The sequence below is a fragment of the Canis lupus genome, chromosome X, assembly GCF_048164855.1.
Source record: "Canis lupus baileyi chromosome X, mCanLup2.hap1, whole genome shotgun sequence".
NCBI classification, from domain to species: domain Eukaryota; kingdom Metazoa; phylum Chordata; class Mammalia; order Carnivora; family Canidae; genus Canis; species Canis lupus.
The window spans coordinates 33,156,501-33,169,975 of record NC_132876.1 but is presented as its reverse complement, the minus strand read 5'-3'; the positions used below and the strand labels follow the sequence as shown (position 1 = coordinate 33,169,975).

The 13,475-nt window shown below is 38.5% G+C and overlaps 1 protein-coding gene across 6 annotated transcripts in view; it reads left to right on the top strand.

Annotated features, from left to right (window-relative positions):
* Window positions 1–12,160, top strand: part of DOCK11 (dedicator of cytokinesis 11) — a 191,351-nt gene extending 179,191 nt beyond the window's left edge. For 3 of the 6 annotated variants that reach the window (XM_072817119.1, XM_072817118.1, XM_072817122.1), the window contains 5 exons: window positions 2,728–2,938; window positions 3,311–3,501; window positions 4,272–4,372; window positions 6,392–6,530; window positions 11,691–11,964. In XM_072817119.1, coding sequence (XP_072673220.1) covers window positions 2,728–2,938; window positions 3,311–3,501; window positions 4,272–4,372; window positions 6,392–6,530; window positions 11,691–11,813 — 765 coding nt within the window. In that variant the 3' untranslated portion in view covers window positions 11,814–11,964. Of the gene's footprint in view, window positions 1–2,727; window positions 2,939–3,310; window positions 3,502–4,271; window positions 4,373–6,391; window positions 6,531–11,515; window positions 11,534–11,690 lie in introns of all 6 variants that reach the window. The other 3 variants (XM_072817121.1, XR_012026525.1, XR_012026524.1) reach the window with 3 other exon arrangements.
* The last annotated feature ends 1,315 nt before the right edge of the window (window positions 12,161–13,475 follow it).

Genomic DNA, 13,475 nt, shown 5'->3' with positions numbered 1-13,475 from the left:
TTTTTTAGTCTCTTGTCACCTTTTATAATTTTTTTTAAGATTTTATATATTTACTCATGAGACACACACACACACACACACACACACACACTGAGGCAGAGACACGGGCAAAGAGAGAGGCAGGCAGAGGGAGAAATAGGCTCCATGCAGGGAGCCCATCGTGGGACCCAACCCTGGGTCTCCAGGATCACACCCTGGACTGAAGGCGGCGCCAAACCACTGAGCCACCTGGGCTGCCCTCTTGTGACCTTTTAAAATTATAAATCTATATTTTGTTTAATAGTAGCATATTATATTTTCTATAATAGTTAAATTTGTTTCCCATTTCCTTTTGACTATAGTCTTTAACTCTGTGATTTTCATAGGGATTATATCTAACATCATAAACTTATAACACTCCAATTTGAATTTATACCTATTTAACTTCAATAACATACAGAATATCTGCTTCTTTAACAGCTCCACCCCTGTGCCTTTCAGTTGTTGATATTATAGAATTACATCTTTATACATTGTGTGTCCAAAAAAGTAAGCTAATACTTTTTTAATACATTAGTCTTTAAAAATATGTAAAAAGCAAAAAATGGAGTTACATACAATTGTTACAATAATATTAGCTATTACAATTGCCCATGTATTTATCTTTACTGGGATCTTTATTTCTTCATACAGCTTCCAATTACTACCTGACATCCTTTCATTTCGAGCTGCAGGACTTCCTTTAGCATTTTATGTAGGGCAATTCTAGTGGTAACAGATACCCTCAGATTTTCTTTATCTAGGAGTGTCTCAATTTCTTCTTCACTTTTAAGGACAGTTTTGTCAGATACAGAATTCTTGGTTGACAGATTTTTTTCTTTGGCACTTTGAATATGTCCACCCACTGCCTTCTCGCCTCCAGAGTTTCTGATAAGAAATCTGAAAGTCTTATTGAGATTTCCTTATTACATATGATGAGTTGCTTATCTCTTGATTCTTTCAGAATATTCTCTTTGTCCTTGTCTTTTGACAGTTTGATTTCAGTGTGGTTCAGTATGGGTCCCTTTGACTTTCCATACTTGGAATCTGTTGATCTTTTTGGATGTTTAACGTCATGCCTTTTCTCAAATTTGGGAAGTTTTTACCCATTATTTCTTCAAATATTATCTCTGCCCCTTTCCATCTCCTCTCCTATCAGGAACTCCTACAATGTTTGTGTTGGTCCACAGGGTAATAGTCCACATGATTGTTATATCAAGTTCCTTGACCACTACACTTGTCTGCTCAAATCCACCTTTGAATCCCTCTAGTGAATTTTCATTTTACTTATCATAGTTTTCAGCTCCAAAAATTTGTTTGGTTTCTTTTTAGGTTTTCTACCTCTTTGTTGATATTGACATTTGTTCATACATAATTTTCTTGACTTTCTCCGCATCTCCCTTTAGTTCTTTGGTCATCACAACAGTTGTTTTAAAGTCTTTTTTAGTAGATCTGCTATCAGATCTTTGGGGGGGGGGAGTTTCCATGGGTTACTTTTTCTCCTTTGTGCCATACTTTCCTGTTTCTTTAGATGCCTTGTGACTTGTTCTTGACAACTGGACATTTGGATCTGATTCTGTGGTCATTCTGGAAATCAGATTCTCTCTCCTTTACCATGGTTTGCTGGGTTTTGTTTTTAATTGTTTTTAATTGTTGTATATTGTCTCTGTGCCATGGATCATGCTGAAATGTAAACTTCGGGTCTTCTCAGGTCTTTTTTGGAACCCACACCTTCCCCTGGGTGTGCATAGTGGGTTTCTAATTTCTAATTTCCCTCCTATATGCAGTTTCTTTTGAGTGTCCTTGTCTTTAACATCTGGTTCTCAAGAGGGGAAAAAGAAAAATAAAGGTGTAATTTATTAATGATTAATTTTAAATCCCGTGGAAGTCACTTCAGTCAGGGGTAGAGAGGTACAACAGAAATGGCCACAGCCTCTTTGTGCCTATATGATCAGAAACAGCAGTCAGAGCACACATCCCCAGTATTTGGAGAACAAGGTATTTCTTGCCCATCCTGACTCCTGCAAGCTGTTCTAGGGACATGTGCACAGCTGCCTGCCATGGGGCCGAGGGGTGGGATATGAGAAGCTGCCATTGCGCCAAGAGCTGAAATTGACCAAAATCAAAATTAACTGCAATTTTCTTTCCAAGCCTTCCCCTACAAGTTGCAAGCTTTCAATAGACTCCAGAGTTCCAGAATAGTTAGATCAGAGAGAGTCTACCAAGATAGATATTGTCTAGGTGGAAGATAGATTTCTGGTGCTCTACCACCTTCTCAGAATCCTCCCATAATATGTTTTTATTGAGGGAGAATTCAAATGTACAGTTAGCCTTTTTAATATATTTTTAAAGAATCAGATTATAGAACAGTGTTTAATATGACCTCAGCTTTGTAAGTGTATGTACATAGAGAATAGACTGGAAGGAAATATATGAAAATGTGAATAATGGCCCTTGCTAAATGGTAGGGTTACAATTTTTATTTTCTTCCCCCATTCCTATAATTGCCAAGTGGGTTTCTGTAACTTCCTTATGATCAGAGGGACATGCTCCTTAAAAAGAGAACAAAGCTCTCCCCTAGGTGTGTATTCAGTTGGGAACACGGTCATAATGACTGTGTTCTTCAGTTGATCTCAGAAGAGTTAGTAGCTTACCTGTACCTCCTTTTTCCTTCCATTGACCAAAAAACAAAACTCTCTTACTTTATAGGTAAACGCCAAAGAACTCGATCCAAAATATGCTCATATCCAAGTCACTTACGTGAAGCCCTACTTTGATGACAAAGAACTCACAGAAAGAAAGACTGAGTTTGAAAGAAACCATAATATCAACAGATTTGTTTTTGAAGCTCCTTATACATTGTCCGGCAAAAAGCAAGGCTGCATAGAAGAACAATGCAAACGCCGTACAATCTTGACCAGTAAGAAGGACTTTGCATGATAACATTTTGTTTGACTTGGTTCTTTTTGATACACACAAGTAGCAGGTGGCCAGCAGGAAAATGCAAACTGCAATTTTAATCACTCATTGTTCTGCTGTTCAGTCACTAGCTGACACAAACATGGCAACGTATAGTTGCCCCATATGTAATTTGTAATTGCTCCAGGGTGTCTCATAAAGAGAATTTTCCCTCAATCCTGAAGTAATAAGGTGCTGTCTGATACCCTAGGGTATTTTCTAGAGAACGCATGGTGGGGGCAGTTAACATAAAGGATTTTTTTTTCTTTGATCTGACTGTTTGAACAAATGATTCTTTTTTAAAGATAACAAATCAGTGTGAACATTTTCACAGCTTCAAACTCCTTTCCATATGTGAAGAAGAGGATCCCCATAAACTATGAACAGCAGATTAATTTAAAGCCAATTGATGTTGCTACTGATGAAATCAAAGATAAGACAGTAGAGCTGAAAAAACTTTGCTCCTCTGCTGACGTGGACATGATTCAGCTTCAGCTGAAATTGCAGGGCTGTGTTTCAGTGCAGGTATGTTGGCTGCTGAATGTGTCTTAAATGGTTCTCGATGTTCTTGCTTTCTTAAGGGCACAGAGCAATCATTAATTGTAATTGTGTGTTCTGCTCTTACTAAGTGCAGAAACTTGTGCATTGTTCTTGATGAACTGAAAGACATTGTGCTCAGCGTCCATACATTTTGCATTGTGGCAGAAGACTCTAGCAGAAACCCCTGTGACGATTAGCCAAGCACTGTATTTACATAGCAGAGGTCATTAAGTAACTTATTAGAATATCGGCTTTGCAGATTATTTGCTTTGGTCATTTTTTTCACGTAAACTTCTAGTAAGAATAGTAAACATGGTCCTCAGATACAGATTTTTAATGTATTTAGGGTTTTTTTTAAAAGGAGAAATGCAGGGGCACCTGGCTAGCTCAGTCTGTGGAACATGCAACTCTTGATCTCAGGGTTGTGAGTTCCAGCCCCATGTTGGGGGTAGAGTGGACTTCAAAAAAATGAAATCTTAAAAAAATAAAAACAAAAAGAGAAAGGCAGAAATTACTTTTTTTAATTTAAAGATTTTATTTATTCATGAAAGACACAGAGAGAGAGGCAGAGATATAGGCAGAGGGAGAAGCAGGCTCCCTGCAGGGAGCACAATGCAGGACTCGATTCCAGGACCCCGGGATCATAACCTGAGCTGAAGGCAGATGCTCAACCGCTGAGCCACCCAGGCGTCCCAGAAATTACTTTTTTGATTACATTCTAACAGCTCTCTCATTTTTCTCCCTTTGTAACTTAGGTAAATGCTGGTCCATTAGCGTATGCAAGGGCTTTCTTAAATGATAGTCAAGCTAGCAAGTATCCACCTAAGAAAGTAAATGAGTTGAAAGACATGTTTAGGTAAGTGCTGTGTCCTTTTTCCTCTATCCTTTTCCTCCTTTTTTGTCATAGAAACCAAGATATTCACCAAATAATATCCCTCCAAAAAAGGACAGTCTTTGTTCTCTTTTACAATATTTAAGTGACCTTCTAATGGTACTTTAAGTAGTGAGGAAATGCATGATCTCTTTCTTGCTGCAGGACAGTAAGGATGTCCTAGTGTCCCAAGAGATTAAATATGCCAGTTTCTTATTCCTTGTGATATTGTGGCACAGATGAAAGCCGACGTTCATTATATGCTTTCCTCCTTCACCTTATCATTCGTTTTGCAGCATTTCAGACTGTTTAGGGTAGGAACAAGAGTTGCACTGGAAGGGTTGGATAGGCCTGGTTCCTATCCTGTGCTCCTAGTTCCACTTGGGATTCTGCCGGTTTAGGACATGTGATGTCATGGCTCGAGTGAGCATCCCTGTAAGCAAAGACATGTCTGAATGTTCTTACATTAGAAAAAAAAAAAGCTGTTTAATATACAAAAAAGAGTTTACATTCCAAATAAGAGACAGTTGAGTAAAATAGACTAAGGAAAAAGATGATAACTTATCCACTCATTTGCTCCCGACTTATTTCATTTACTTCTTCCGTCTTTGTGTTATCAACAGTTCCAGGTTACAGAGTAACCAGCAGTCATTCATTCACCAATATTTATTAATGCCTGGCATGTGCAGAAAGATTCTACTAGTTGCTATGACAGGGATACCAGCCAAATGGATACTTTGTACCCTAAGACCTATGCTCTAATTATGGACATTACACACAAACCTGTGAATGATGGAGAAATATTTTTATGAAAAGTCATCAACTTTGCTGTCCCCACTTTTTTAAATTATCGAAGTACAGTTGACATACAGTGTTATTAGTTTCAGGTGTATAACATAGTGATTTGACAATTACATATATTATGCAGTGCTCACCACGGTAAGTGTGGCCATACCATCTGTCAGCATACAACATTATTACAGTATTTTTTACTATATTCCCTATGCTGTACTTTTCATCTCATGACTTATTTTATAACAAGAAGTTTGTACCTCTTAATCCCTTTCGCCAATTTCACCCATCCCTCCCCATCTTTGTCCCTACCTAACTCCTACCTATAGTACCCAGGACTGTACAGGATACGTAGTAGCCCCAAATAAATCACTTTTGAATGCACAACCCATTACCTACAGATGCAAATTAATGTTAGCACAACTTTAGCTGATTTATTATCACAAGACTGAGCAAAAGGTCTTTCTAGAAGATAGATGTTTGGAGCCAGGTTTTTTTTTTAATTTATTTTTTTTTATTGGAGTTCAATTTGCTAACATATAGTATAACATCCAGTGCTCATCCCGCCAAGTGTCCCCCTCAGTGCCCATCACTCAGTCACCCCAACCCCCCGCCCACCTCCCATACCACTACCCCTTGTTCATTTCCCAGAGTTAGGTGTCTCTCATGTTTTGTCACCCTCACTGATATTTTCACTCATTATCTCTCCTTTCCCTTTTTTTCCTTTCTCACTCTCAAAAAGTCTGTCAAATTTTTATATTCCCCAAATGAATGAGACCATATAATGTTTGTCCTTTTCCGATTGACTTATTTCACTCAGCATAATACCCTCCAGGTCCATCCACGTCGAAGCAAAAGGTGGGTATTTGTCATTTCTAATGGCTGAGTAATATTCCATTGTATACGTATACCACATCTTCTTTATCCATTCATCTTTCGATGGACACTGAGGCTACTTCCACAGTTTGACTATTGTGGACATTGTTTGGAGCCAGGTTTTAAAGGAGGTAAGACACCAGAGACGAAAGGTGGGAAAAAAAGGAAAGGTATTCCAGACTTAGGAAGTGGCATTAGCAAAGACATAGCAAGACAATACAGGATTCTGACCTCTCTTCTAGGCAAGCCATGGTTAAAGTGAGTATAAAATTGGTGATCAGTGAGATTTTTCTAGGAATAAATGATGAAAGCCTTATCTTTGCTCATTGTCCACAGGAAATTTATACAGGCTTGCAGCATTGCACTTGAACTAAATGAGCGGCTAATTAAAGAAGATCAAATTGAATATCATGAGGGGCTAAAGTCAAATTTCAGAGACATGGTGAAGGAATTGTCTGACATTATCCACGAGCAGGCAAGTATTGGGGTGGTTGAAAATGGGAACATGATCTGGGGCCCCTGAAGTGTTACTTAGCAGAATCTACTAGTTTGAAATGTATTACCTTGAAATTACTCCGTCTGTATTTTCAAATTTGCTCCTATTATTTTTAATCATTTAAATGATATCATGCAAATCGAATTTGAAATCATTATCTATAGCAATTGCTAAAGCAATTATCAGTAATAAGCCATTTTGTTCTTTGGGCCACGGTGCTATTAAGATAGAAATAACTAGCTGAGCAAATCTAAATTGATCTACTGTAAACATGGGTAAGAGTCTGTCAAGGAAAAAACAAAGAGTCTGTCAAGAAGGGGCCTAAAGAAATGAAATAATTGGCACAGGAGCCAAATCCCTAAAAGAATATTTCTATGTTGGCTGTAAAAAACTATAGATACTATCGTTTAGGTGAGATACCAAGGGACTTCCAAAATTTGAGAATTGTCTTAATGCCCATACAGCCTGCAAAATCTCTTCTTATATAAAATGTCTTAGTGTTTTCATCTATGACTGAGTGTTCATGACTATTGCAGCTAACTTAGTAAAGCCACAACCTGAAAAATATGAAAGCCGAGACCTGTTCACCACTTAAAACCACATTATGTCATAATTAAATAGTCAGGACTTTTATATACCTGAGCCAACCAGATGCCCCAGGACTTCTATATACCTATTTTAAACCTGAGTACTCCTAGGTTATCCTGGTAAACTTCACTTTTATGCCGGGATCCTGACCACTCTATACATGGATTGTCACTCAAGTATTTGAATGTCTTCAATGTGTTTGTAAAAGTCCTAGCACAATGGTGTAGTCCCTCACTGACTGAGCCTATTAAGTAAGCTTCATTTCCTTACTAATGAAAGCACCCAATAAGATAAATATTTGCTTCAGAAACTCTTTAAACTCTGAATTTTTAAGAAAGCAAGGCTTCTTTTTCTTTTTTTTTTTTAAGATTTTATTTATTTATTTGAGAGAGAGCAAGAGAGAATGTGAGCTGAGAGAGAAGGAGAGGGAGAAGCAAGTTCCCTGCGGTGAGCCTGATGTGGGACTTGATCCCAGGACTCCGGGATTACAACCTTGAGCCTAAGGCAGATGCTTAACTGACTGAGCCACTCAGGTGCCCCTAGAATGCAAGCTTTCTGAAAAGAAACAATTAATGTAGTCCTTTAGAGAACACATTCTTTTTTTAAAGATTTTATTTATTTGAGAGCAAGAACACGCAGGGGGAATAGCAGAGGGAGAGGGAGAAACAGGCTCCCTGCTGAGCAGGGAACCCAATATATGAGGCTCCATCCCAGGACCCTGGGATCATGACCTGAGCTGAAAGCATCTGAAAGCAGATGCTTACCTAACTGAGGACTGAGCAGGCATCCCTAGAGAACACGTTCTTAAAGCTCATTCCAGAACCTTCTCTGTCCTGGTAGCTGTGTTTCAGTGATTGCTTGATGGGGGCATTCCCCTGTGTGAGACTGTCACACAAAGGGCATACGTATAAATAAGCAGACAGTGGCTAGTGTCCAAAGAAACTGCATGGAAATGATAGCAGAAAGAAAAGAAGAGCCATTTCTAGGAAAACAAGCTCGTTGACTCTGACTCAAGCTCTAGGTCTCTGAATTTACTTTGTATGCTTCCACTCAGGAAAGGCTGTGGGAAATTTAGTTAACAGTTAGTGCAGGGTTGCACTGCATGACCAGGAGCCTCCTTTTCCAACCACTGTCATCTCCATATGAGGAAGTCAGTCAGCCAGGCCGTCATCATCCTATCCGTTCAGGGGAGACTGCTCACCCCAGTCTCCTATTCACCCACTCTCCACGTCCGGGAATCTTGTTGGCCTGAGGAGTCAGGGATCAGTGTTCTATTGCTTCTTTTTGCCATCTTTACTTCTATTACCCCATTGAGGAGTGAGTGCAAACTGTTCCAAGGCATCCCTCTCCTGTTCAGTTTTTGGACGTCCTTTCTTTGTCTCCTTCCCAAAGCAGCCAGGTAACAGGGACTAGGGAGGTAGGAAATCACTCCATTTCCTTTATTCTCGGCATCTCAAGCTCAGCCCATGAGCGGTGGAGGGGTGTATACCCTTCTGTGCTGTCATGGCTCTGAGGCGAATAGACTACATAACTTGTTCCTAGGAGCTGTCCAATATATGAGATTCTGTCCCTCAGAATCTATAGAAAATCCTATAGAAAATCAGCAAAATCTCCCTCACAAAAGATACAACAATGGCACACGTGGTTTTCAGCCAATGTGCAATATATGATAATTATTCGATTTGCATGCAACTGCAGGACTTAGCCTTAAATTCTGAGTTAGTCAAATAGAAAACAAATCATTCAATCTCCTGCTATTATGCTGATCTATATATATATATATATATTCATTCATTCATGAGAGACACAGAGAGGCAGAGACACAGGCAGAGGGAGAAGCAAGCACCCTGCGGGGAGCCCAGTGGGGGACTCAATCCCAGGACCCTGGGATCACACCCTGAGCTGAAGGCAGACGCTCAACCACTGAGCCACCCCAACATCCCCACTAATCAAGATATTTAGGGCAGCCGTTTTGTAAAGTTCTTTTCCCCCCTGAAGTATGCTGTCCTGTTTCCCAACGATCTCTCTCAGTTGATTCCCATTAGCCATGGCTATTTTAGTGAATTGGAGAGACCAGTAGTATTTTAGACCTTTGATATTATATATTGATAGATAACCAAGAAAATTCTTACTTTATTTTTTAAATTTTATTTTATTTACATTCAGTGAATTAACATATAGTGTATTATTAGTTTCAGAGGTAGAGTTCAGTGATTCATCAGCTGTATATCACACTGAGTGCTTGTTACATCACATACCCTCTTTCGTGCCCTTTACCCCATTACCCCATCCCCCTACTTTCCTCCCCTCTAGCCAACCTCAGTTTGTTTCCTATGGTTAAGAATCTCTTTTGGTTTGTCTCCCTCTCTGATTTAGTCTTGCCTTATTGAAAAATCTTAAGTTTCTATATTGGTATATAGTTATACAAGCTATCCCATCATAACGCATCATATTTCGGTGTACCTTAAATGTTGACTTTATAGTGAAATTTTATAATTCAATATTTCCTATTGGATTTTCACAAAAGAGAGCCTTTATTCAGTCCTACACTTTGAGATACATTATTTCCCAAAGGAAAACAAAATAATACAAAATAAGATAAAGTGTAGCTGTGTAGTGAAACATAAATTATTCGGTTATGGCCCGTAAATGATTACTTGACAAAAGATGTATGGCCTGGATATTCTTCGTCCTTTTCAATGTAATCTGTTCTAGTATACCAAAATACACAGTTCTTTGTAAAACGTCTTCAAGCTTTTGAATTTTAAAAGGGGATTTAAAGAAAACCTTTATTTAAAACCTAAATAAAAATAGAATGGGATTTATATTACCTTAAAATTATTAACTGCAGATTTCTTAATTAGATAGAGTTAGTGGTGGCCACTGTAGGATCTGCTGTATATTTTGTTTTCTGCACAATGAGTCACATATTGTCTTGTCACATCTGACAGGTGTGGATAAACAATTAGTCATTCCTTAAACTTGTTTGGCTTCCAGATTAGTGTCATGAGTTACAATTTTTGTAAGAGGGAATTTCTCTATTATGGACTTACTATAAGACATACTTTCTAACAACACAAATGATATGACTCATTACTGTCACCCTAGACCAGTTTGTGGGCTTCATTCTGAAGTGTTTTGTTGTTGTTGTTGTTGTTGTTGTTATCTACTTTTTTATTTTATTTTTTTTATTGGAGTTCAATTTGCAAACATATAGCATAATACCCAGTGCTCATCCCATCAAGTGCCCCCCTCAGTGCCCATCACCCAGTCACCCCTACCCCCCGCCCACCTCCCTATACTGAAGTTTTAAAGCTAACTTGAGAACCAAGTACTGAAAGCTAAAGACCTAAGTTGGTATCATATAGTAAAGAGGTTGGATGTGATGTATATGATACTCTTTTTCTTCCATCTTTTTTTTTAATTTTTATTTATTTATGATAGTCACACAGAGAGAGAGAGAGAGAGAGGCAGAGACACAGGCAGAGGGAGAAGCAGGCTCCATGCACCGGGAGCCCGATGTGGGACTCGATCCCGGGTCTCCAGGATCGCGCCCTGGACCAAAGGCAGGCACTAAACCGCTGCGCCACCCAGGGATCCCCCTTTTTTTTTAAGTAGACTCCACACCCAATGTGGGGCTTGAACTCACGACCCCGAGACCAAGAGTTTTATACTCTATGGACCGAGCCAGCCAAGCACCCCTTCTTTTCGTCCATTTAATCCAAGCACAAAATTTCTGTTGCTTTTGATCACACAAAATGGAAAGTTTTTAAAATCTCTATATATCAATATGAACATATATATTTATGTACTTATGGGATATAAAATTTGTATTTTGTGTGAAGTTCTTCATTTCCATGAAAAGCCTTCTGTATCAATTAGCTTATATAGTTATAGTGTGTCTTTAGAATAGAAATAGGCCCTTATGACTTTTTAAAATAATATTTTCCTGGGGCGCCTGGGTAGCTCAGTGGTTGAGCATCTGCCTTTGGCTCAGGGCGTGATCCCAGAGTCCCAGGATCAAGTCCCTTATCGGGCTCCCTACGGGGAGCCTACTTCTCCCTCTGCCTATGTCTCTGCCTCTCTCTGTGTGTCTCTCATGAATAAAAGAAATAAATATTTTTTAAAAATAATATTTTCCAAGTCTCCAGGGAAGGAGCGTGAGTATCTGTTGTTTGAAAAGCCCCACAGGTGATCCCAAGAACTACTGTTTAGAGCTCCTGTTATGATCGTTCATTTAAAAAAAAAAAAAAGATATTTTAAAGATTGCATTGCCTCTCACTTTTTCTTGAATTTTACATTTTACCATCTCTTGTCTGTCTTAATGAGTAACCAGATCTTTTCTGCTTTTTTGCTATGCTGCCTTTGTAATACAGCTTTGAAGACTTAAGTCGGTAATGTTATTCTTTGCTCTTTCTGTTTTATGTCATTTTAAATAGCTACATGTCAGTGACAAATTGAAATATGCCTGCAATTTCATATACACATACTTTTTTGACAGGGGCTATTTTGCTTCATGATAAACATGCAGATTTTTTTTCTCTGTTTTAGATATTACAAGAAGACACAATACATTCTCCCTGGATGAGCAACACATTACATGTATTTTGTGCAATTAGCGGTACATCGAGTGATAGAGGTTATGGTTCTCCAAGATACACTGCTGAAATATGAGGACATGCAGATGCAAAGTGACAACGAGACTGACCTTTCTCAGGAATAATCAGAGCTGTGCAAATGTTGAAATTTAAAGATTTGATATACATGGAGTGTTTCTTCTGACACCAAAATTTTCATGCTTTCAAACAGGGTGCTTACATATTTGTAAATATTGAAGCAACTTGAAAGTGCCTGGAAAATTGCACCACTGTGCTTGGTTTGTACTTTTTTAGGTAACCCTATATACAGAGAAGTAGAGCTCAAAAACATTAATTGAATTTGCTTAATTATTGCTTAAAGTAATAATGGTACTATGTAAAATTGTATAATGGAACACAATAAAAGGTAAAACTTATTTGTAATTAGAAGTGAAGGAAATAATACTTTGAACTTAGCATTTTTCGTGACAGGAAGCTCAAGTCACAATCCTACTGATCTGTGGAGAGAGAAAAAATTGATAAAATTTCCATAAAACATGGATATCTCAAATTGGGGAGGTCATCCGAAATCCCGCTCTGCTAGTCAAGGCGAGGCTAAAGGAAACAAAAGGATTATTTTCAAAGGCAAACTTCACAAGGAAAGGCAATCCCTAGAAATACCAAACTTACCATTCCTTCAAATTTTGATCCTGTGATGCTGCTAGGTGATCAAGTTGATCTCTCTTTGACTTCCAGGACGAGGGATTCATATGTGACCTAGCCCTTCCCTGGGAAGTGGCACTTGGTCTCAGAGCTTCATCATCTGGGGCTCTCCAAAAAGCTAAATAAAACATTTCTGAGAATTTACAGTCAGTACATCCTGTGCAACTTCGAAGCTTTCAAAGTAGCAGAGTCAGGGAGGCATTTTGTAATGGCTATTTTTTCCCCAGTTTATGATATTAGCAAGTATTTTGATAGAACTGGATGGTTGTTGCATTTTGGGGGTCAGAATAGGTACCCACCGCAGAATTAGCAACTGCTAACTAGGGATTACATTTCTAACTATGAAGACCTCTCAGACTACTGAAATCATTCAGGAAACACCAAGATGTAAAGAACTTTTTTTGCTTGAATTATCCATATAATTTTGGCTGCCTTTCAGGTAAACTTAAGTTCCAGATGTGTTTTCCTTAGGTAGTTTAGCCTATTGTAAGGAGAAAAAAAAAAGACACTGAAGTGTAAATGAATTTGCATGGAGCCTAGCCTTTTTTAATGCTTTGTGATCAAGTAAATCTTAGAGATGATGCTCCTGGCTTGCCATTTTTCTTTACATGTCTTCTTTAAACTTTTAGGGAAGCATGAAATTATTTATCAAAGGTTAATTTTGTATTTTCATAGGGTATTCAGAAGTATTTCAGAAGCAGTTTGTAATTCCTTAATATCTTGGAGTAACTCTGTAGAGTTTTACCTTTCAAGTGATTAGATTTGGTATGTACGTGTAAGGAGCTGTCACCTAAACAAGTGCTGCCATCTGAGAATGAGGCATTGTGGGAAAATTTTAGTGCTCTGTAGTCAATACCTAGTCCCTCTCATGGCCCCCAGCACAGTGTTACACACTGGGGTGAAGTTTTATAAAAGTATTATAAGCGATCCCCTGTGCTCAAGGAGCTTGCAACGTAGTTGAGGAGGCAAGATAGACACAAAATTAAATAATACAAGAATTGACAACATAAGACAAGAATGGTTGTCTGTGAGCATT